Source organism: Pseudopipra pipra, chromosome 14 (genome assembly GCF_036250125.1).
Source record: "Pseudopipra pipra isolate bDixPip1 chromosome 14, bDixPip1.hap1, whole genome shotgun sequence".
Taxonomy (NCBI): Eukaryota; Metazoa; Chordata; class Aves; order Passeriformes; family Pipridae; genus Pseudopipra; species Pseudopipra pipra.
Window position 1 is genome coordinate 14,806,369 of NC_087562.1, and position 25,844 is coordinate 14,832,212.

Sequence of the window (25,844 nt, forward strand, 5' to 3'; positions counted from 1 at the left end):
AAAATTACTGAAGTTGAAGGCTCATGTTTTGGTTTCAGCACAGAGATGAGGGAGAATTAGTTATCCAGCACTTTGATAAACTAGTAATTATAGTGTGAGAATCATAACAAATAGTAAAATTATTTGGCCAGAACAATATCTCTATATACTGGCGTTTAAGCGGGCAAATATATTTATTTTAATTAGTGTGATGTTGTGCTGTCCCAGTGACGCTTGATTAGGTATAAAGACACCTATTTATTCCCATTAGCCTGAAGGCAACCTTAAGTGTAATAGTGGAATAGAGCAATATCTATTGCCCCATTAAGGATAATATTTTAATCATAGTTGATTTTTTTAACACTCGGGCCATTGTACAACCCTGGTTCAGCTATAGTCCTGAGCTTTTAAGTTCTAAAGAGCTGCTCTGAAGAACTCGTGAACTGAGGCTTCCTTCCTGTTTGAAAATATTAAAAGAACAGGATGTTCATGACTTTCTGTCTTCAGTTGGATTGAGGCTGCAACTTCCAGGTTTAGGACCCCTGGTGAAAAGTAATTTGAATTCTTGTTTAGGACTGCTTGCCTGTTGGACAGATTTCATCTTGTTAATTTGTGGTGATAGTAAGACCAAACTATTAAAAGCAATTTTCAGTGCTCCTACTAAAGGCACTTTGTATAAAAACATGACTTAGAATGTGTATCTTGGGGATAAATTATAGAAGAATATCTAGTAATTTTCATGATAAAGACCATCATTGTAAGCACGGTGCCTGCGTAAAGTTTTGAATATTTCTGTAAGAAGAATATTATGTATGTATCATGGATTACTTGCAAAAGCAATATATGTTAGCTGAAAATACTGTGGTAAATCTATTGCAAGTTGGTACAGGAATTATAAAATGAATATTTAAATAGGAGGGTTCTCATGCTATAGACCCTGCATTTGAATATATTATTTGATATACATTTATTCCTGCAATCAAATGGGTTGGGATTACTGATAAGTAGTTGACAAGTCAGATCTGTATGATTTGGTAAGACTTGCATAGACAGTGAATTTACGGTGGGATGATATGTTCTATAGTTTCTGAGCAATGCAATGACTATGTGTGTAATGGGAGACATTACAGAACCAATTAGACCCAAGAGACATTGGCAGAGTGCAGACACAGCCATGGAGAATCTAAAGGACTCTAGTATTAGCTGGCAATATGATTTTTTTTTTTTGGTATTGCACTGGCAAACACATTTTTTTATTTTCCTTTTAGGGAAATTAGGACAGGGAAGTGACTCTCCTGTCACTCATCATGACAACAAAGTACAATTAGATTGAGTGCAGCTCTTATCGTAACTCACTGGCCACTGTGTATTATGGCATATTCTTAATTTTTGTGAATTTAAATGGTAGAGCTGTATGATCTTTAATTTCCAAGTGGTTTTCAAGATCCTGAGTACTTGCAGTTTTTTAACAGTTAAACAACTTGTAGGTGGGTTATGGGGAAAAAAATGACAGGATCCCAAATTTACACCCTTTTAAATTGTTTTTTCTTCTTACATGAATTACTTCTGGGGCTGACTGCTTCTGCTTAAGTCTTTTTCAAGTGATATCTGTGCTGTGAAATCAGCAGCTTGGCAGTTTTAAAGTTGTTTCTGCAGTTTGAAAAACAGCAGTGAGACTGAGTAGGGTCTTGTACATTCCATGCTGCTGCAAGGGGTGTGGACTCACATGTGAGACTACAGATGAGTGGGCTTTCCAGTGCTGTTTCTGCCATGGTTTGCACTTTTTCCAGCCTGTGTCCAAATTAACAGAATCTAGAGAAAGCCTGGGTATGAGACACCAGTGCAGTGGGACTTCATTTGGCACAATAATTGCTTGAGAAAAGGGAAGAGAGTGTCTGAGGCTTGGTTTGATCTGCTTCTTTTGAAGAGAACCTATCTGAAGCTTTATTTGCCATATTCTTTTTTAAAGATACCTGGACCTTTTCAGAAACTTATGATGCCATACACTCCATCCTGTCCAGTGGTTCCAGTGATGTTTTCTCATGTGCTGCTCTCAAGTAAAAGGGCTAATTCAGTCATTATCTGGAAGCTTTCAATGGAATGCTTATTGTTCCTCCAGTGTTAATTGATCATCACTTTTACTTTTTTAGTCAATATTTGTCTATGTTCTTATTAGTATGAATTAAATACTCACTAGTTTATATAGTGTCAAGACTTGTGAAATAAATTAAGGGATCTTCAGTTGGTGTTTTTTTAATGGTAATTGAAGGCAAACTATTCACAAAAGAATTTAAAGAGCATTACCTTTATTCTGGAGCGGGCAAGCCTGTGTCCATCCAGCCTCATTGATAACTAGAATGTGTAGATGAGATTATATGCACAAAATTTAAATGTGACTAAATTGTGCTGCTCCTGTAGGTGTCTGTAGGTGCTCTGAGTAGATGCAGTGACCACTGTGCAGGTGCTGGTTTTGTGGTTCCTCTTGTCTGTTGGCATAGGCTGCAGAGTCACCATCATAAAAAGGGTGAACCCTCCACAACTTCGGTACTAACACTTGGGATCAGGCTGCTGTGGGGTGAGAGGAATCCAGTAACATGTGCCCAAATGGTCATGGCAGATGCCAGCATGAATGTGGCAGGAGAGGCAGTGGTGGGGAAACTGGACTGGCCCTTTGAGCCGTGGTCAGGTCAGAGCAGTGTCAGGTCAGAGCAGTTGTGAGCAACAGGCTCAGACACTTGTTCAAAATTTTCGTAAATCATCACATGAATTGTCCACATGACTTTAATTTGAACAACTTTTTAATCTTAGCTTTTTATTATTATTATTTTTGTCTGTGTCTGCTTTTTTCAGCCTTTTAGCAGTTTTAGGGTGACACATTTGTGACACTGCTCAGTTCCTGGGCGAGGATTCAGAAAACCAGACTTAGTTGTTGATCTTTTTGCTTTTTTGTTTCCTCTTTCTGGAGTACTTTTCAGCCAATGTGGGACCCTAATGAGGTTACAAATGTCTGCCAGCAGGTTGTGTCAGGTTGGAAGGGTAAGACAGTGGAACTGAGTAGCAGGAGACAGGGAGGAATGATGCCTGTTTACTCAGGACTGTGGCTGTGGTTGAACCACAGCCTGCAGGTATGTCTGTGAGGAGGTGCCACAGCTCATGGCAATTTTAAGCTAGTTAAGCTCAGGTATTGCTGGCAGCACAGTTGTTGCACCATAAACTACATCCAAGCTTGCAAAACCTGCTTGATATGTTCAGCTGCTTAGATTGTGGGAGTTCTGTGCTTGTGCTGCTCTGCTGCTCCCCTGGTGCCTGAGCCAGCCTGGATATGGTGTAGCCACAGGAATATGTTTACCTGACGTAAGCTAAAATATAAAGTTACGAGTTCCTTAGCTGGGTGTCAAGATGAAGTTACAGGACATGGCACTGACTTGGTGCTTGAAGGACAAGACCTTGCTCCAGTTTGTTCCTTGCTTGCACCAATCCAGTTGGTTTGGAGCTATTGAAACACTTGCTCAGCAGAACAAGCCCTGCTGCCTTTGGGATTTTTGCTCTGTGGGATTTTTGCTGTGTAGAATTTTAAGCTCCCCAAAATCATTTCAGTCAGAATTTAGTCTTTATTTATTAATAAATAATACGTATATATTAGTTTTTCTACTAAACTGGAAGATCTACGTGTGGGTACACAATTAAAATAAAAATGGTAGATTTCACTTGTTTTCTTCTAAAGAAAGGTAAAAATTATAGTTATACTTCTAAGGAAGATTTTTTTCCTGTAGAAATAAGTGTTTGCCGTGATTCAAATTTCTTTCTCTTTTCCTTCAGTATTCTTCCCAAACGCGTTTCTTCAAAAGGCAGAAGTTTCCACCCAAGGGGGGATTTATGTAAATAATTTGTTGAAATGTAGTGTTTTTGAGTAATATGATTTAATAAATTAATATGAGAACTCAGAAATGCTTTCTTCCTTTTCCATTAGATCATACAGTATGCCAACAGACTGAAGAATTTTTAATAGTTTTATTTCATTTTTTTGATTGAAAATGGGGCTCTAGGAAAAACAATTGTGCAAATGTTAATTCTGTCTTTCTCCATCAGTGATTGCTGTGTTTTAGGCAAGTACTGTGTAGTTTCCTAGAGGAAAAAATGAAAATTCATTTTAAATGTTTATTTTGTGTGTGGCTTGTTACATCCTTGTTACTAAGAGATTATTAAATATTTGACCACCCAGTAGTGTTTTTCTGTAACATAAAGTTGTACTGTGAACTTGTTATTTCATCCGTAAACTTTTAGGGTTTAGGGGTGCAACAGGGAAACCCTGTGCATGAGTTGCATGGCAAGAGTGGGTTTTGATACTGCAAACATTTAGAGATGGAGGCAGCTCATGTGCATGTATCAACTGCAGTAAATACTTGCATGTGGAAGGTTAAGCAGTTAAAACTCTGCAGAGCTGGAGTCATCTGAAGGAGGTCAGTAGTATCTTGGATTTATCGTGAACCTTGCAAAGGTGGATCTGCATTTCAGGAAACCAGCATACACTTCCACTGTGGCTGGTGGAAGGTTCTGAACAACAGAACCAAGCTTGAAGCTGAGATATATTCAGTCCCAAATGGCAGGGACAGTCTCCTGAAGGCAAATCATTGGCTTTAGACTTTATTAGACCCTTACTTTAATTACCACCTCATTACTTGCTTTGCTTCCACAAAAAGTATTCCATACTGTCATTTTCCCTAAGTAACTGGAAATGTGATTGAAAGGGATGTTTAAAGTGAGACTAATTCAAGATTAAATAGTCACAAATTATATTATTGCTACATGTAAACAAATTACTTGCATATCTGATTTTATTCAGATTACTTTTCAAGTGGTAAATAATGCTTTATCACTTATATAGTGCTCTTACATCTTTAGAGTGCTTTTCTCACATTAATTAATCATCATTAAACACTCTGAGGTGGGTAGGTTAATACTATTATCCCCATTTTGCAGATGAAGAAATGTAGACTGAGAGGTTGTGATTTGCTCAAGGCCATATAGAAGAAACAAAATCAGAGCTGGGATTAGATCTGTGTCCCTAGTTTCTAATTTCAGAAGACCAGCTAGATTGTGAGCCACAGTTTTGAAGCAGAATACTCAAATGTGCATGTAGAAACAGCAGACACTTGCTTGGCCTCTTAGATACCTAACTTGAAGTTTGTTTGAACAGCAGCTTTGCTTTTGTGCCGTGCTGCATATATCCATGTTCATACCCACCAGTGTGGAAATGGCCTCTTGTTCATTTAGGACCTCTTCCTAATCTGATGGGGCATTTTTGTTTTCATCATTTTCATTGAAATTTACTTTCATCTTAAAAATACCAGTTTCTACTTCTTTGGACTTGACCATAACTGCGTGACTTGGATACAGCAGGTTTAGCATTGGTACCCCAAACTGCCAGCAGATGATACCAGTACCAGCTCTATTGCTTACAGGTTTTTTTTCATAAGCTGAGACATAAATAAGATTCTGACTTGGCAACTTGCCTACTTGCTGTTCACAAGAGATGAGAGAGAAGAATTGCCCTCGATGTGCTAAACCCAGCACCTTTGTGGGCAGTGAGTGCCCAGCTTCTTAGTAGAGAGAAGGATTCGCACACATGCACTTCACCTCGGAGAAGTGCCTCAATAAAACAAAATAGTCTTGGAATGGAGAGGACAGCACTATTTGTGCACCACTTTGATAATCAGAAGCACCTCAGATAATTATATTCAGCTGTTAGTAATATCCAAACAGAATCAACAGGTAAGGAAAAATAAGATGTAGGAAAGAGGTACCCTTAGAAGGGTGAAGACCTGCTGGGGAAAGGTGGGGTAATGTGGAATAGGTTAGAGACCCATGGGCATGTACAGGTAAGAATCTGCTTTGTGCTCCAGTATCCTTCTGGCCTGTTTGTCATTGCCAAGGAAACATTGCAAGCGATTGTAGTGCCTGGCTGCTGAGTTAGGAGCTCTGGTTTCAGTTCCCAGCCCTGAGCAGTGTTAGTGGTTAAGTTACTCAGCCTGCAGAACCAGTGCAGTGCTTCTTTAATTCATGGAAGAGATTTTGAACTCTTGAGATGGAAGATCCTGGAGAAGGTGGAGTATAAATAGATGGACTAGAAAGAGAGAATATATTGCAGACAGAAGGAATTTTTTGTCTTTGGTCAGCTGATTAAGTCTTTGGCTGTCTGATAGGAGTTGCTTGGAGGTGGGATTTGGAGTTGGAGTCTGCACCAGCCTGCAAAGTGCCCTGTGATCAGATGGGCACAGTGGGACTGGGGCACATGTAGGAAGTGATGGTCTGAAGCTGATCCTCGTGTTCTGCTCGTAACACTTAGAAACAGGAGATTCCCTAAAAGCAGCAACATGGGTTTGCTTTGAAATAGCTCAACCTAGTAGCAGTGAGAGCAGAACCAGCTCATAATCTCCAGCTTTAATGGTCCAGTTTTCAATCCAGGAGGAATTCCTTGTTGTGTTACAGGTGTGCAGGGGTGTCCCGAGGGGGTGCTTGTGGAGCTCTGTCCAGTCAGGGGCTTGAGAAGCACAAAATTTTAACAAGTTGCTGTTAAAGGTGGAAAAGAAGGAAACAAGGTGTTTGCCCATTTGCTTTCTACAGAATGTGTTTTCCTAGTGTTTTAAAAACCAGACCCATTATTTGGTAGTGTAAAGTTTGCTGCAAGAATAGTTTAATAAACATTTTAGTATGCAGATAAGCCACTGATAACCATGTGCATTCACAAACTTGTACACTTTTATACCTAAAAGGGCAGAATTCAAAGTTTATTGATACCACTTCCACCACAATGTCTTAAAAGTAGTGCATACTTGGTGACACTAGGTGTCCAGGTAAATTGAACTCAAGAGAACAAACAAACAGGTCATTTATTTTATTTACCCTAAAGGGGATTTTCATTCTTTAATTGTAACGCTAAATATAAATTATGTGTGGAAGATAGACTAATGATTTTCCTGTGTTTGATTAAAGGCAAAGAATCAAAGATTTGTTTATATATTTAGCTATTTGTTTCTTTGCTGTGATAAGACCAGTTGTTATCCAAACAGTGGGACTGACCTAATAAAGGACATATGCATAATTGATCTCCATCTGTTTTTCAATATTTATTCTCTCTATTCTTTTAATAGACTTCAGTTCCAGAAGTGCAGCCTGCAATATTTTTAAGGTGGTATATTTTAGCACTTCTGTAAAAGGTCTCGTTTTATGCTGGCCACTGAAACGAAAAGGTTTGTTGTTGGTTCCACCCTTTAGTATCCCTTCAAGAGAGATTATATCAAAGAAGAAGAATTAAATTAAAATTGATTGGTGTTATTGATTTTTCTCCTTTTTTTTTTTTTAAGGGGGATAAAGGGTGATGGAAACAGCATATTCCCCTATGCTGTTTTACTGATCGACTATTTTTTAAAAACGTAAAAAGCATATGTGCCCAATTTACATATTTACTAATTAAAAAAAGCTTCCTGGAAACATTAAGGAGACTATCTTCTGTAACCTTTAACATTGTAGCTAATGGATATAGCCTGGAAATTTTCATAGAAGGTCCTCTAAATAATGTAAATGATTATGAATATGTAACTAGTTAATATGCAGCTACGAAAGGATTATCATGTAGAGGTTAATGAACATGCTGCTCTTATGGTTTGCAGGGCTTTTCTTTTTGTGCTTTTAGCTCACTTCATGCATGGAAAGTCATGTATTGGGAATGGAAAGCTTCCTGTCTTTTCCATCTTCATCTGTAATGGGGCAATTAAATTGGAACTTTCTTAAAGGATTTCATAAACATTTTTGTATGCTAAATTATGTTGTGTACTCCACAATCGCTGCCAAATGTGAAAGGATGAAGGATGTGGGTAGAATAGGCTCTGACTCTTTGACTTGTCAGTGGTGGGCTCCAGTGTGTGTTAGCATTGTTATCAGATGTTGCTGTGCTGTGTGATTTGTACCTTCTGCAGAAACTTTACTCTTAAAATGGGCTTAATATTAACAGTATGAACTAGATTTCTGGGTTGATGTCCTGTACAAGTCTGTATATTTACTCTTAAGCTTAAAAATAGTTAGCTTGCACATTAAGAAAGATATTTGCTAGGCATTTGATTTGTAGGAGTTTAAAGCAAATGATAAATTTAAACTTGGCTTATGTGGGATGAGCTACCTGGGCCATCCTGATGGATTATGAAATACCATAACCACAAATGTAGAGCTGATCCTTTTCATTTAAGAACTTTACTCTGTTTAAAGAATTATTAGCTCACAAAGTAGTCCCATTTTTTTACTCCTACATGAGTAGAAAGTGCAGGGTCTGAGATCTGTTCTGCAATAGCTGCACATATGCTAACTGAAAAAAAAATTGTCTTTCATTCTGTTGTTTCAAAAAAAAAAAAGAATTATCTGCTCCAGTGATTTCAGTGATACTTGAATGTATGTTATTGTTTTCTCTGCAAATTTTCTCATTAATTGCTTTCAAATGTTAGTATTATTTTGGCTATAGGAAAAATGAAATTTGTAAAAAAAAAAAATCCAGAAAATGCTTATATTTAGAAGATGTCTAGACATATTTAACTGCCTCATGGCTTCATTGCATTTCATATAATTGAATGAAATTGTTTGTATATTTTTGGTAACCATTATTCAGAGATCAAAATATGTTTTGAAAGACAAAATCTCCACGTAATTGTGGCAGAGAAGGTCACAGGTTTCAGCATCCTGTCTGTTTGGTCTATATTTAGTTTAAAAATACAGTTAAAAAAGAAAAAAGTATTAAATTTTAACAATCTGCTTTATTTTGTAATTTCCTTTGTATCTCTTGGGAAAGCCTGTGGCATAAGGAAGTAAGTGAAATATTCATATTAAAACTTTGCTTTTTTGACATCCAGCAAGAACAGAAGGAAAGCCAGCAGCCCATCATGGTGTCAAATATCCGTGTATTTATACAGCACAAAGTTAATTTGTGCTTTTTCAAGTTAAAATGGCCAGTAGAAACATTTGTTGATGTACTGATAGAGGAAAAATGTTTTTGGTGCTGTGAGGTTCATTCGTTTTTGTTTTTAATGACTGAGTGTGGAAGTTACATTGATGTCTTGTTATAATTTATGTTGTTTTCTTATTCTGCAAACATGTAACACTGAAAATAGATCGGCAGATTGCACAAACTGCTACTTATCTCAGATGGTGTGTCACGTAATAGTTATGGAGCAGGTATTGTACCAAAATATGGAGTGAAAAGCTGTAATTTTTTTCTGTGGTTATCACTCTGCATTAGTGTGTGATAAAGTGTGCTGCTTAAGAACGACCATTCACATGCCTTTGCCTTGACAAATAAAAATGTATATAGAGGCACCACCAAATCTGTAAAGCTACTGTTCTAGTTTCTGATGCATTGACATTGCAGCTGTGTGCTTAGCCTTGTTTTTTTCATGAGTAGTTATCTGTTTTAATGACAGGTGGTCACTAGCTGCCAAGAAAAAATCCAGCACTGGTAAGTAGAAAATGTTTGATTACATGCCTAAAATACTGATGAGTAACCTAGTTATATTTTAGTAAAGTACTGCTATTTATTCAGATGAGAGTCAAATCCTGCTAGCATGTTTTGGGGATTATAGTTAGTGATAGCTCAGAATTGTTGCAATGCACTCTCTTTAAAATGTATATATTTCTCACTGATGTCATTAAATCACAAATACAGTGAGCTTTAGTGTTTATACTTCTGCCTTAAATACCCATCTCATTCGTCATTTTTTCCCAAGTAACCTTCTGGGATGAGTGCTGAATTTGCCTGATTGGTGAAAAAGTGCTCCTAGGGTAGAATTATTCTTGTTGTTTTCTAACTGTGGAGCAAGTAGGGAAATTCTGCTTGCTCCCCTTCATGTGCTAAAACAACGTGAAAGTAATGTTTCATTGTTCCCTCTCCCCCCCCCCCCCCAGTAAAGAATGTGCCAAATCTTAGTTTTTAATACTTAAAAGAAATGGTTTGTTATGTAAAAAAATTATCTCTGGGCACTTTTTTCTCTGCTGGCAATCTATGGTTAATAGAAAACATGCCTAGTAAATAATAGTTTTGTATGGCATCTGAGGAAAATGTACATTTAATGGTGAATGAAATCTTATATTATGAGTTACTGTGAGATATAACAGTTGATCTTACAGATATCAAATTACGATATATCCATGCTGTGTTTACCATGATTTTACTGAGAGAACAACAGGAGCTGTCTTGATTATTGTCTGCAGGGTTATTGCAGAATCACAGCAACTGCCCCTTTAGTGGTGAGATTAAACCTTTGGTTATACACCATCAAGCATATAATATTTTAAATTTATTTTAAGAGGCTTTTTCTTCATGCCTGAAAGATCTGCAAGCAAATAATTTATATTTAGTGTGTATCAAATGTTTTTAGTTTAAATGCACATAGGCTGCAAGCCCTGGATAAGAAGGAAAAAAAATCAAGGCAATCTATACACATCATCATATTAAATTCTGACTATTGGCTCGCAAAAATAATCTAAAACTAATATGTTTCATTTATGCTTAAAATTCAGAGGCTGCATTAATTTTCAATAAGGGAAATATTATTGAAGTGCCTACTGGTGCTGCTGTGGTGAAGGCAGGCAGAATATCTCCAGCACATGCACTTTCTCAGGAGCTTTGCAGTGTCTGTACCTATTTGGCCCCACGTGAAATTCTGCATAGACATTCTTTCACTGAGAGACAGTATTTTTCAGAAATAAACTGTTTGACAGAAAGCCTTGGAATTTGAGCAGATTTTTAAAAGTTTGGAAAGTTGTGACAATTATTTCCCCTTTTAAAATGGCAGAGGTTTGTGGAGCAGGTTGGGAGGCTTGGCTGTGGAAGGAGAAGTTGCCTCCTGTGTTTGCTTTTGTGCAAACTCTGGCCATGACCCCATGACCTTGGGGGCTTTGGGCACAGAATGTCTGAAGAACAACCTAACTTACTGATATCTTTTATATAGAAAAGCAGTTTGCACAGCATCAGTACAATCTTCACTTTATAAAAAATTATTTAAAATTTAGTACCCTTATTTAGGTCTTGATTGTGCAAGAGCTGAGTGCTCTTGTTTCAACTGAGTAATTTGTTCATAGAAGACCTTTTAAGTAGTCAGTGACACAGAAGAATGTTAAATAGAATTGGGTGAATAACAATAGGGTTTTAAAATGCTCAGCTTCAATATATTTCCATTAAATTATTTTCTTTTTAATTTTTTCAGTGCACTTTTTGAAGTATATTTCTAAAGCATGAATCCAATAATGGGTCTGGTATGGGATTAAATATCTAGACATGCATTTCCCCTGCTAGGGGCATGTTCATAGCTGTAGTCCCAGGATTATTCCTCCCTGTTCACTTTAGTTCTTCATTTCCTGGGACAGAGTGTAGCACTGGCACACCCCAGAGCCTGTGAGACCATCAGCTTTAGGTAAGGAGGGAGGTCAGCTTCCTTCCTTAAGTAATGTTCTCTCAGGCCAATTAATTAAAAGGATTAATTTTAATTTTATCTTGGTGGTCCAGTTCAGGATGTGGCCCTGCTTTTAGAGATTCCCGTGGTGGAGCTTTGCTCAGCAAAGGGCAGCAGTCCCACTGAAAAGCAGTCCACTCTCCAAAGCAACATGGCTTTTGTGGCAGCTGATTTCTCCTGATTTCAGATTATTCAGTAATGGGCAGCAGTCAGACCTTAAAGGCAGTGTCTTCTTTTCAGATTAATGAAGAAATGTTGAGTGACTTTCAGCCATGAAATGATGGGAATGTTTAATTCTGCTGCGAATGGGGGAATTTTCATTCCATTCTCTTGCCATGGAGGCTTCTCTCTATCATTTGAGACATGGGACAGGATTGTGTTTGTTTTTCAGTGAGTGGTTGGAGTCCATTTCTCAGATCCAGATCTCTCTGAGGCAAAGGCTGGACTCTGTAAATAGCATTAAGTAATTGATTGTTATTGTTGACACCAAGTTGTCATTATGTTCCTTCCTCCCCCAAAACATCTCAGTGATTTTTGTTAAGATTCATGAGTTTGTCCTTCCCCTTTGAAGGAAGTGAATTATATTTTCACTCTGATGTGGGCAATGGACAGAGAAACTTGCCTAAAATGTCTGGGAGAAATCTTCTGTCAGAGCAAAGCAGTAGCAAGCATCTTTTGTAAATCACTTCTGTGGAATACGTTTTTAATGTCCCAATGACATAAAAGCCTAAATTAATTTTTTTTCGGGACGAGTTCAGCAACTTTAAATAGGTATAAAGTAGGATGATTACACCTAAGTTAAACTGTGAAGCAAATGAGTCAAAACATAAGAGTATCAGATAATTTTTCATAACGAATGCTGAAAAAGATTTCACTCAGCTTATGAATCTGAGAAAATCGATGGTAATATTTTGAGAGTTGTGTTATCAACTATGACATTCATTTTTCAGCACATTTATAGATTGCTTTCCTGAATCATCCCCAGAAAACCTGTAATTTGCATCTTGGGTCAGCGTTGTTAAGTGTGCTGCTCCGTGCTTTCAGTTGCCTTTTATTGCAGAATTTACTGCCATATATATGTTTACTATTTTGAAGTACAAGTAAACAATATCATCAAACCTGACATTTATATGCCAGCTCCTTCGTGCAGGAGCTGATTTCTGACCATCTTCAGAATGGCAGTGGTCCATTAAAAGACTTTTTCCAGACAAATTTAGGTGTTTAAGAATGTCTTCACAAAATAAGGCTTTTTTTTGGAGGGAGTGTAGTTCCTTGTTTTGCACACAAAGGAAAATCCCTGCAGCCATTGAAATGCTGTATCTTGCAAAGTCCTGTGAAGAACCAGGTGTCTGCCCTGGGAATACTTTGTCTCAGTTCCCCAAGCCATTTCTCTCCTGAGTAGCAACATGTAGTGTGAGCCTTACTTACATTTGGGATAGAGAAGTAGCAGAAGGGACACTCCTCACCTGTATTGTCCCTTGTCAGGGGCTGAAGATGGGACAGAATCCTGGTGGTCGAACCATCTTTCAGGAGTGTTGACTCTTGATAGGAACATGAAGTTCATGTGAAAATCAGAATTAATTACAATGTTGCCGATTGATTCAGCTCAAACCGAGGTCATGAGTTCTTTATTACAACTGATACTTTGAAGAATTTGCCTCTTATAAAATATAAACTGGATTTTCAGTTATTTTTCTAGATGTTGGTGGTGTTATAACTCTAATTTGAACCTGGAGTGAGATATGTGAGATCCTAGTGAAAGAACTGATTCTTTGTACCATGGAAAGTTCAAATTCAGAAAGAGACATGCACAAACTAAAAGAATCATGTACCTATCTTAATACACATTATTAGAAAATAATCCAGCTATTATGTTTGTCATCCCATGTTTTTTATAAATAAGTTATTAATCTATCAACTGCATGTGTTTAAGAGTAAAGTAGTTTATTTTTCTTGTGTTGTTGATTTTCTAGCAGAAAAAAACATTAACTTTGTACTTTATCTCTGAAATGGAATCAATTTGAATTTGTCAAACAGGAAGAAGGTCGAGAGTGATTATGAAGCTCTTCAGGAACGACTCCATACATTGCCTGACAAACTGTCCTATGATATCATGGTATGTAAAGTGTAGAGGTCACACAAGAAAATGGGCTAGAACTGTTAGTAATGGGGTGCCTGCACTGCTGGTGAGGTGTTACTACTTAGTAATGTTACATTTATTATGATAATAGTGAAACCTTTGCTTTTGTTTCTTTCTCTTTTCTTTGAAATCCATTATAAATCACAGTGTTACTGACAACTGAGAGCTGATGACATAAACGCTTAACACAAAACCTGACATGTTTGATATGTAAATCTATTGTATAGAAAACTATAATTATGACTGAATTACGGTACTTAGTCATTTCCTGAGAAGAAAGTGGCCGTAGTATTTCCTGATTCATGGAAATAAACCCTAGAACATTGATTTTTACATAAAAAGGTGCTGCTAATTTTTGTTCCACCGATCTTCCTATTGACATAGCGATCTTTTTCTGGTGCTTTGAATCTTCCCTAACAACTGCACAGCTCCCTGTGTAAAATTTGCCTTGTTGGCTTGAGCTCACCAGAATTTTGTACAAATTGGCTTCTCTCTCTTTCTTGTTTCCCTCTTCCCCTCTCGGGTTCAATTCAAGATACATCTTTGAAGGGAGGGAAGTTGTCCTGTACATAACTGAGTGGCTGATTTCAGCACACAATGCCTGACTGCTGTCTTCCTTGGCAGTCTGGCTCAGATATAGAGTTGGGTTGTTAGTAAGAAGGAATTGGAGTACACTTAGCATGTGGGAAAAAGAAGTGTTTCCCTTTCCTGTGCTGATGATACAGCTCTGGATTTTATGTGTGTAATCCATTTATCATGTATGTACGTGTGGCCACATGATGTAAAGCAAAAAGATTGTGTTGTTTCAAAGCACAGAACCCCCCCTCTTTTTAAAAAAAGCTTGATAGGGCTTATTCTAGTTAAAGCAGCAATATCAACTCACATCTGTTATTTTAAATGTATATAAATAGTTCCTATCCTGTTAGCCAAATATTTTCATATGTTTTCAATTTTGCTTTCATCATTTTGGAGAAAGAGTGAACAGGCAACTGGTGCAGTCTGCTACTTTAAAACCAAGTCAAGGAGAGTACATGTGTAGGAAAAACACATTTTGCATAGTCTTAACATCAGGGTCCTGCCTGCTGGAGAACTGTTTCAAGCATTGGTACCCTCCTGGATATTGAAGCTAGGGAAGATTGCTTTCAAAGGAGACAGACCCACTAGGCCAAGTGCTCTGCTTCAGCACAAACATGATGAGAAAGCAAGTGGCTGTAAGGAAATAAAAAAGGAGGCAGAGGAATAAAGCAGGAATAAACTGTCGGAGACAGATCTCTTTCTACCCTAAGAAAAACTTGATGTGGATGAGGTTCTTACCTTTTTGCCTCATCCATTTTAAATTTAATTGTATTTTGGTCTCCTAATCTCTTTGATGGAAGCCCAAAAGCAGCCAGGCAGGTGACCTGAGGGTCAGATGCCAGGGAATAGTGCAGGGGACAGGGATGAGGATGGCCAGAGCTCCTCCTCAGCCATAGGACTTGCCCAAGCCCTGTCTGTAAAGTGTGGCTGGTAGAAGGTGTCTTATGTACAGGGCACTGGTTTTATGACTTTACAATACATGTTAAAATGGGGCCAACACGTTTTAAGAAGCACCTGTAAAGTCATAAAATGTGTTTATTACCAGTGTACTCCTGCCTGAAGTGTTCTGCTTTTATCTGTTGTCCGTGTGCCTGGAGAGCTGTTACAGGATGAGTGATGTTGGAGCATCACTGGGAGGTTGAGGTCTGTAAACTGTTGAATAACACAGCAGAGTGACATTAAGCACTGTCTGTGGTCCTGCTAATAGCCCCACTGACTTACACTGGAGTTTGTAGGTACTTAATATTAGCAGGACAGATACTGAGAAAAGCAACTCTGAATTGGCCATACCTGTTCAAGTATTTTAAAAATTTTGGCAAACCTAATCAGGCAATTAGGAAATTATTGTAGTCTGCATGTAGCAAATAAGTAACTCAAATGATAATATTTGTATTATCAAGGTTGATATGTTTGCATTAAGTGAATTTGTTTTCCATGTGAGCATTCAGCTGTACTATAGTTTTATGTCACAAAACAACTTGTCTGGTGAAATACAACTTATCAGATTTTGTAAGTACAATACTAAGTTCAAATGGATCTGGTCATTTGAATATTTCTGAAGGGTTAGTCATTAAATAACTTCTGCAGAATTTTCTTTTAAACTCTATATTTTACTTTTAAAAAAAAAAAACCAAGACATGTATGACTGTCTACATTTTATTTTCATTAGTGATTTTCAGCAGTTTCTTCTGTGTCTTTGACAGGTACCTTTTGGTCCTCTTGCCTTCATGCCAGGAAAGCTTGTCCACACCAATGAGGTCACTGTTCTGCTTGGGGACAACTGGTTTTCAAAATGCTCAGCAAAGCAGGCTATTGAGCTGGTTGAGCACAGAAAAAAACGTATGTATGCTTCTGAACATAATTTAATAGTCAAAATTATGTATCTTTGTACTGATATATAAAATTAGTGACATCTATGCTGTTCACTTTTTTTGGTGATCTCACAAACAGGAGTCTCCTTCAACTGTAATATCAATTTAGCACCTTATTTTCTGTCTTTACTTGACAGTTGACTGAATACTTCTAATTAGAAAGGCTAAACCAAACTAAAAAGCACCTTTCACTTTTCTTTAATGTGACAAATCCTGTGTTCTCTTCCAGAAAGTGGACACCATGTAGTGCTTTTTTTCTTAGTTAGCTTATTCCCTATATTCTGTTCCCTTATCTCGTTTCTTATTTCTTTGCTGCCTTGTCCTCTGTTTTGGTTGGGCTTTTTTGTCTGTGTAATTTTCCAGCTTTCTTCTCCCTCTATACATACTTTCCTCCTGCCTGTTGGGGTTTTTTTCTCACTTGCTGCTCAGCTGTATTTCTGCTTCCTGCCCTTGACATTCCTGTCCATTGGTGTGGAGTGATCCACTGGATCTCCCTAGTTCAAGTGCAGTTGGTCACCACCAAATTCATCTTAGGGAGCAGCACATCACAGAGGCAGACAGGCAGTTCCTGGGTTTGTTTCCAGCTCTTTTTAGCTGGTGGTGAGATCTTGGCTTTGAAGAGCCAGGACTACCAGCAAGTGCTGTGCATGGCACACTTTGCAACCTCTTTGTGTTGGAAAGAATGAGAGCCTAAAATATTTGATGTAAATGTCAAAGAAGGAAAAGCACAACAAAATGGAAAATAAATTGGTGCCTATTAGCCTTTGCTGTTTGCTTCAGATAAGCATTTGAGTTGATTTTTTTCATATTGGTTTTACCTGTAATCTGTCTCATTCCTGAGTGAGTGCTCACTGCAGCTTTGCCCCATGTATTTTACAACTACCACTGAATTTTTGTTTGACTTCAGCTGTCCATGTTGCTGCCTGCAGCAGAACACCCTGGAGCGTCCCCATCTGAATAAGTTTTTTTTTTCAGTTTTGTGCAGGCAATATCTGTGTAAGAAAAGTTGGTGTTGTTTTATAAAAATTCATTTGCTGTATTACTTTATAATATTCCTTTATGAAGAGCACTGTCAAAATTATGTGATTTGTATATTTTACCTATTATCTTTCTTAATCTGGTTCTCATGGCACAACTTTGCAATTTTCTTTCTTACTGAACTGAATCTACATTATTTATTGTGACTCTTATGAGATCTCAGATCCACATCTTTTTCCTTGGTCATCTGATATTTTTTTCAGTGGTGCAGAATATTTTTGTCACTGTTATATTCAGTGAAATCATTTGACCTTTGCATAGTAGATGTTTGAACATTAAGTAGTCTGCTGGGAGACGCACAATAAATGGTGGATTCTTTCCTTTATGATCTTTTAAATTGCATTTAAAATACAAACTCAGAAATATTAATTTCTTTTAAAGCAAAATAGACATTGATGCTGGATATAAAGCCTCCATTCAGCTGATAGTTCACTTCAGCTGTGTGATGGCTGCCAGTGGGAGGCTCCAAAACACTGATATTAACTAAAAACTTTTTTTTTAAAGGACTGTTTTCAGTTTGGGATGATAAAAAACGTATTAGTACATATGATTCTGAAAAAAAGATACTTCTTCCCTAGATATACTTTTCTCCCTTAAAAAACACAGCTGACTTAAACTCTTTAAACCATTTTCATACTAAATTAATGCAACTTAGAGAAGAATACTGGAGATTTTATTAGTTTGTTCTAATCTGAAAAACAGTGTGTGAAAGACCTGTAGGACACTGCTGTATAATATGAATTGGCTGCTTTTGGCACAAATTTGCAAGACTGATGTTTGACAAGTGTTAGTTTTGAGTCTCTTTTGTGTATTTGTTGCACTGGAGTTATTTTCCCAGGTATGACTTCTGATTTCACTGGCATTTTGTGAGCAGAGGCTCTTCACAGTTTACAGGGTATATTGGGCATTAGCATTACGTTGACACAACGTGATTTGATTTTTAGTACATAATCTTTTTGTTTTGGACATAAATTCCGTGAGTAGGTCACACCCGCTGGAAAGGAGGGCAGGCTCAGTGCAGGGGATTACACTGCCAGCAGTCCCCAGTGTTCCAGGGGGAAGGTCCTCACACAGCAAAGCTTTTTAAGCATGTGCTTAAGGCCAATGTGTGCTTAAAGGCTTTTGATATATAGGAATTGGGGTCTGAACAGAGCAAAGAAAGGCTCATGCCGAAATAAAGCTGGCAATATTTGTTGATGGTTTGCTTCTTCAGTGACCTACATTTTTTTTTTTTTATCTAATACTACTCTATTTAATTTAGATGGATGTTTTTCCATAAGTAGCTGGTCAAATCTGTTCAGATAACTGAAATGAACTTAATTAGTACAGCACTGGTAATTCAGTGCTTTACCAGAAATTAGGAGATATAAGGAAATAAATACAAGACACACATTTTCATTGCATGTCATATCTCGTGTGTCTCACTCTCCTGAATGGTGAGAAGTGGGAGAGCATCTGTTCAGGGTTTAAGTTTTCTATTGGGACTGGCCCTTAGGTAGAAAAGGGTAAGAGATTCCTCTAACTCAGTTCTGATTTTTTTTCTCGCTGGTTCTGAGGAGTTTTCGTTATTGCCTTTGACTAATCTGACGTGGGTCTGCCCACTGGAGACCTCTGGCCCCGCTGGCCTTTGAGCACATCAGTGCCCCAACAGTTAATTTAATCAAGGCTCACAGGACATTTCCTTCACAGTTATATTCCTTCTGTGTGTGTTGGATGCATGCAAGAATGGAGAATATGAATTTGCATGCTTAAGCAGCAATAGTGCCAGATAAATCAAACAATATCAGTGAGTATAAAGCCTTGGAAGTTAGGGGTAGCAATAAGAGTGTACTATATATAAAAGCTTTAAATATTACTTAGCACTAATTAGGTCATCCTTTTTGTCTTAGTAGTTTTGTTAAATTTGCTTTTTAAAGGAGAACGAGTGAAAAAATGTTTGCTTCTGTGGAACAGAGAAATGCCCAGCCACAGCAGATTAATTTCTTGGTTAAAATTTATTTAATTGAAAGGAATAATTGAAGGGTGACTGTACTGAATTTTGAATGCACTTTAACTGACATAGCTGTAGAAAGCTGTATTTTGGGGATACATTTGTGTATGCTTAGCTTTTGATTTAGATGCAAACTGTTCAGCACTGTGATTGGTTGAAATGTATTTGGTAAAATTTGGGACAGTCACTCATGTCAAATGTTACTTTTTCATAAAATATTGATCACGTTTTCTTGAATAATATTTGAGTTGCAGTAGATCTTTGATTTGCTGTGCATATTTTTGACATTTGAGAGGTTTAGTTACTCCCCAAACTGTTAATAAATCTAATGAAGTTTATGGAATTACCAGACATATTTTTAATTGTTTTAAAATCATTGCAGTTTGATAAACCAGGTAGTACAGATAATGGGAAACACTTTACACATATGTTTGTGTGTAAAAATGTGAAGAAATAGTGAAGTAGATTAAAGGATATGCACACCAAATTCCATTAAAATAAAAGAAATTAGCTTTTTAAGTATGTCACAGTTTAGCACAACAATAATGCAATTGTACTTTTTTTTCTCCTAAAATTATCTTGCTTAAGGTACTTCATAATATTTCTGTTCTCCTCAAGGCAAGACTGTATTGTCTCAGTATTCAAAGAGGAAATAAAGATTCTTTTTGTGAATATGGGATTATATCTTTTACGTGTTTGTGATGATATAAATTACATTTTTTCTCTATATCAGTAATCGCATTAATTCTTTAAGATGGGAAATTTTTCATTACAATAGTCCCTGTGGTAGTTACTATAGAAAAAAATTAAATAGATTTTTCTTGTAAATATTTGTGGATTAATTCAGTATGCTAGGTATTCCAAGTGTCTAAACACTTTAAAAAGTGGGAAATTAAAACATGCACACAGAACTAGGAGTGGTTTTATTGTGTTAAAAATTTATCAGATTAAAAAAAAAAATCCCACTTAAAGGAGAATTGTTGAACTACTTAGCAATTGTGTCTTCAGTATATGTAAGAATACCCTTGCAGTGTCATGCTGCAAATGAATTCATGAAATGAAAATACTGATTACATTAACATACAGTATTGTGATAGTACCCAATTGTAAATTGCAGTATGTAACCTTTAATACAAATATTTGTGTCAATCAAAATTGACCGATAGCTTGGTATACAGGGTTTAAAAGATACCATTGTTTTTAATAAGATGATCCGGGAGGATGAGGACCAGTTTGAATTTGTTCCTTATCAGCATTTCCAGAAAAAAAGGATATTGTCTCCAAAATACACGATAGGAAGGCTTTCCATTTCCCATCTGTGAATGAGTGAGGCCTTTAGAGGTTTCAGTGTTTCATCCAAGGGTGAATATAACTTCCTTAATATTCTAAAGAATGTAGCACGACTTGCCTACTCATATTTTTGGGGATAAAGAACAAAAAGTGCAGGCAGTGTTACAAAGAAATTTAGCCATTGCTTTTCTGTATTTAAAAAAAAAAAATAAAAATTCTGCTCTTTTTCGTGCATGCCAGAGAATTTTGAACTGTGCTTTTGAACTTTTTTTTAACCATTTTTTGCGATGATCACTTTTTAGTTTGATAACCTCCATCAGTGTTCCTTCCTTACCCTTGTTAAGTTAGGAGCTGATTCGGTGGAGTGCTAAGTGCTCTAAATTTGCTCTGCAGTTCCCAGGAGGTGTTTGGTTTCTCACAGGACCACGGCCTGGGTATTTTAACCAGAACACAGTGGAAGAAAGTAAGAAGCATAGACTCCTTTCTCTAAGTTACATACTGTGATCCAAAGAAGCCCCTACCTTTTCACAGTTTTTACTGGACAACAGAGGAGTTATCTGAATGCCACCCTTCTTCATTTAGGAGGAATTCAAATATATTCACATAATTCTAGCAATTACATAGGTGTGTGAACCTAAGAGAGAAATGTGGTGCATTTACTTAGCGTTCCTAAGGCCAAATTGCCTATACAAATTTTTACAGAAGAAAATCCAAATGACTTTGGTTTTGATACCAAGGAAACATGGAAAACAGAATGAAAATTGTCTTTAAATGATGCAAAGTTCCTGCACAAAGGATTGCATTGCATTTTAAAAGACTAGTGCAGTTGCTGTTATAAGGAATGAATTTATGTGTCTTGTTGCAAGTACAAAGAGAGCTTAAATCCATATACACAAAGAGCCATCAGGATTCTCTTTTAACTCTTAAATCCATTTCTAGAAAAATGAACAGGAAAGATAGAAAAACAGAGAAGGGTGTTTTGAAAAGCTTTTAGTAGATCCTGCTTTCTGCAGAACTGCAGATCTTACTTGTTTCAAGTAGCCTGTGATTGTTGGAAAATGACTGGCCACAAAAAATTCCGTTGCTTATTAAATATATATTTATTAAAATACATTTAAAAATCCTCAGATGATTGATCTACTTATTCAGACCCTTAAAAGCAAGAAAATAAGTAATGCACTTCAAACAGCACACCGTAAACTCAACCCATTAATAGTACTTGCAGTTGTGCTGTAGTGTTGTACTTTTGCAGGGAAATACCTTCCATCTCCAAAGGAATTCAGGAGTGGAGCATGTGCATTGGTCTGTATGATACTTCACCTCCAGCCTCAGTACCATTAACATGGTCTGTTAACAGACTGCATGATAGGCATTCTTGTTTTGTTCAGGGGTCTGTAATAATTGGGCTAGAAATTGCTGATTGGATTCTGCATGCAAAATGCTGTTCTGTGGGTCTCCCATGTAACTTCCCTTCTGCACTTGGAGTGGGATGGTGGCAGCCCAGCATTTCCATGGTGGAAAATGCCAGCTGTTGAAGTACTGCCTTCAGGTTGTACCTCCAGGTTCTCGCTCTGGAGGAACTGAGTCAGTAACAGAGGTAGGTGGTTGTTCCTTGGCCTGTATCAACACTCTGGGTATAACTGTATTAACCCTGGTTACCTTTTACTTGAGAAATTGTGTTAGGCTGCGAGAAGATCCTGACTCTAAATCTCAATTGCATACAGAATTCTTTGTTATACTTAATTTAAAATTTCTGTCCCATCACCTATCCTCAAAGGAGATTATTTCCTAACTTTCCTGTGTTTTTTCTGTTATATATCCCTGAGACTCCCCTGAAGGCTAACACACCTAGTGAGGTGCACTAGGCTTCAGCTTCGTCTCAGTTTGTCCTGTTTCACAAAGTCTGACTTTTCAAAATAGATCAACCTGTTCTCACTATTCTTGTCTGTTCTTACTATTTAAATCCCAGTGTAACACACAGTTTCCAGAAGTAACTAAAATAATGTCTATGATTCCCCAAATCCTTATAGACAACACTCCAAGGACATTAATGTCAAACTCAGATAATTAAAATTTGTATCCAGCCAGGCTAATTAACCCATTAAAGCCAAAACGCATAGATGAGAATTTGTGTCAGTTTGGCATTAGTACGTTGTCATGTCGTGTAAAATCTGGTTTCGGTGGACTTCATTTCAACAATATGAAATGTGTTCCCCAATTATTTTCTCCTCTACCAGTGTATTTGTAGCAAGGAGAGGGCTGCTTCTTAAAAATGACTAATCGTGGTGTAGGAAATCCAGTCAAGTCCTTTCAGACTAATAAGGGAGCTGGGAAGGAGTGATCTAAATGTAAAGAGGTCTTGCTGCCTGGAAATATTCAAATGCTGCTGTGTAGAGGAAATCTACATATCCTGATTTCTGGTTCAAATACCTTTTCCTTTTGGCAGTTCTGGAAAACAGTCCTGGAGGCTCTGGCTGGTCTGTGGGGCTGAACTATCTTTCCAAGTGGTTTAGCTGAGACATGTAAATAGGAACTACACGGGTTCACCTGAAAGCCATGTCAGACTTGGCTCAGATTATTGGATGTGACAAAGTTGGACAACAGCCTCTGGTTCAATCCGTCTTAAAAGGCTCTAAGAAGCTTAAACCACAGGGTAGTAAGAGGAGGAGACTGTGGAGCCTCTCTTATTCTACTGATATTTTTATGGGGGTCTCAATTAATAAAAAAACCCCTGTAGTTTGTAGAGTGACTTGTTTCTCAGTAGTTACTGTGCATTTGAAAATTCAGTGAATTATCTTGGAGGCTTTTAGAGTGCACAGTGGCAAGTTTAAAACACGAAACCCTGAGCTTGCCCTCCAGTTGGGTGAATGAGCCTTTTTCCAGGAGGCCCCTTCTTTGCTGAAGGGCCTGACCAAGGGAAAGTCTCTCCTTTGGCCAGGCAGGAACCTCGTTTTTCTGCTGGCAGGGCAAGGTGAGCAACCTGGTGGGGCTGAGTGGGGACACCGGGATGGAGTGTCATGTAATCCCAGCTGTCCGCTACTGTGCTGTGTGGCCTGGGGCAAGTCACTTAAACTGTCTGTTTCTTCATCTGTAAAATAGGAGAGAGTAACTCTTACCTCCCTCACAGATTAGTTAATGCTAGTACAGCATTTTAAAGTAAAACAGTGTGTGTAACCACTCAGTGTCCTTACCTAACAGAGCAAACCAACGTGCTCCCATCTGAAAAGCAGCATCACAGCCTGGTGCTCCAGAAGCAGCATAACCTGGATGGCTGTTGAACAATATTTAGATATGCAGGCAATGAGCAAGACACTCGTGGTGTTTAAGAAACAGCTGAGCACAACGTTTACCATGAATGTAAGATAACAACTTGACAAAAATCGATCCCAACAAGATGCTTATGAATACTGAGACTACCTTCAAGGGCTGAAGGCACAGGTGGGAGCATTTTGTAGAAAACTATCACCACCTCTCTTTTATTTGGACTTTGGAGGTGCATTATACACCAAAAGAAACTGTGGATGATGTTTATATGAATTAACTGATAATAAGAGGTGCTGTGTGTGATGGAGGATGAGGCAGCTCTCAGAGGAGTTGTGTGAGGGGAGCAGGACCCCGCCTGTGTGTGGAAGGAGCTGTGTCCTCTGATGGGTCTGTGTTGGCACTGCTCGAGACATCAAATACTTCTTGTAAATGGTATTTCATCCAGGAGGAAATGCAAATGCAGAGCTTTTTTCGTAGAATAATCTTAAGCTATTTCTTAGAAACAGCCTAACTAATGGAGATGACTGCACATTTGACACATAGGTCACTGTTTGGTTTAAAGGTTAATGCTTTTGAAATACTCCAAAAGTCTGAGCTGTGCTTCTTGTTGGAAAGGGTGGGCTTTGCTTGAGTAGCCTTTTCCAAAAATGCGTAGAATTTTTTCTAAACTATTTACTGCAAGTAATACATTTTTAAGGAATTGTATTTGAGATACTGTGAGGTATCAACAAGGAGAAAAGCATACAATACTGAATCTGATAAAATTAGGATGAGAGTAATCCCACACACTTAGTGGTAGTTGTTTTCCCTTGGCTGTTTCATGCATAATTCTCTCTTCTGCATGTGTGGAGGGAGAGGAAGAATCTGAACCTGTTTGTAGAAGTCTGAGTCACTAAGATTTTATTTTGTAAGTACAAGTACAAACTCATTTTGTCTACTTAAAGGCATTTTGTAATAATTTCGTGGTTATTAGTATATTTTCACACATCCTTATCTGAAAGGCCTATCATTATATGAAATGCAATCTCTGAAACATTTACTACTGCATACCCCTAGCCAGAAAACTGTATGGGGAGTAGCTTGTATGGACTTAAAACTTTTTAGGATTCGCCTCAAGACCAGAGAGATACTTAATTAAATATTAAAGTAACAGGCAAAAGGATAGTTAAGAGTAAAAATACTGAGAATTGTTTTGAAAGTGATTTTTCAACTGGAATATTTTGTGGTTGTTGTCCCTCATTACACATTCTTCTCTGTAGAATGGGAAGAGCAGGATGCTCTACCATACTTCTATACTGTGAAAATAAATAATTTGGGGTGTATGAGGTTTTTTTATGTGCTACAGTACTAGTGATCACAGATCATTAATGAAGAGAAGCAGTGCTGAGGCAGGAGGTAGCCAGATTCACGGAGTGAGCTCTTGCTTAAAAAAGTTTCTTGGAGTGTGACTTTGATGACCCTGTGTTAGAGAGGATCTTTTTGCCTCCTTCATAGTATTGTATGAGACATCTTCTTGTATTGCTTTAATGATTTCAGAAAAGAGTGTTAAAATAGAAAATCAGCTTACTTCTTCACAAAGGCTTTTAGCTCCTTCAGGGTATATAGGACCAGTAGGTGCAAGGTCTTAGAGATCCTCTGTTGAAACTAATTTATGTAGTAAGTCTTCCCTCCTGAAAATTTGCATTTGTATTAGTTTTGAGTTGAACAAAGAGTGCAAGTCTATTAATATTATTAGTATAAGGCTTTAATTGTGCCCTCTTTCCCCCAATTCTTAAGTCTTAGCAAAGCTGTGTTTCCTTTTCAGGCAGTTATGACCTTCTTCTTTTGCAAATTAGTTTGTTTTTTATGATAACTTTAAGGTAAAAGTGAAACTTCAGTTTTTAATATTTTATAAATTGCTGTTGAAAGGGTTCATTATTTAATTGGCACGAGGGGATATAGAAAGCAATGTCTCAAATGAACTAATGTCTGAGAACTGGGTAGTTCTTAAAGTAGGTTTGCAAAATTGCAATGAAGCGTAGTTGCCCAGACAGAAGAGCTGTCTGCCTTCTGCTGGGTGTTGAAAGTACAGTTATTAGGGCATGAGCATATTTCACTTGTCCATCATAACAGAAATGTTTGAACACGGTAACAGGAATGAAGTTTCAAAGGATTTTTAATAGTATGTTTCAAATACCAGTCTTAATTTTGTCACGCTAAAACAG

The 25,844-nt window shown here is 37.5% G+C and overlaps 1 protein-coding gene across 2 annotated transcripts in view; it reads left to right on the plus strand.

Annotated features, from left to right (window-relative positions):
- Positions 1–25,844, plus strand: part of URI1 (URI1 prefoldin like chaperone) — an 81,639-nt gene that overhangs the window by 42,034 nt on the left and 13,761 nt on the right. For both annotated transcript variants that reach the window (XM_064671221.1, XM_064671220.1), the window contains exons 2-4: positions 9,444–9,478; positions 13,509–13,587; positions 15,891–16,026. In XM_064671221.1, coding sequence (XP_064527291.1) covers positions 9,444–9,478; positions 13,509–13,587; positions 15,891–16,026 — 250 coding nt within the window. The remainder of the gene's footprint in view (positions 1–9,443; positions 9,479–13,508; positions 13,588–15,890; positions 16,027–25,844) is intronic.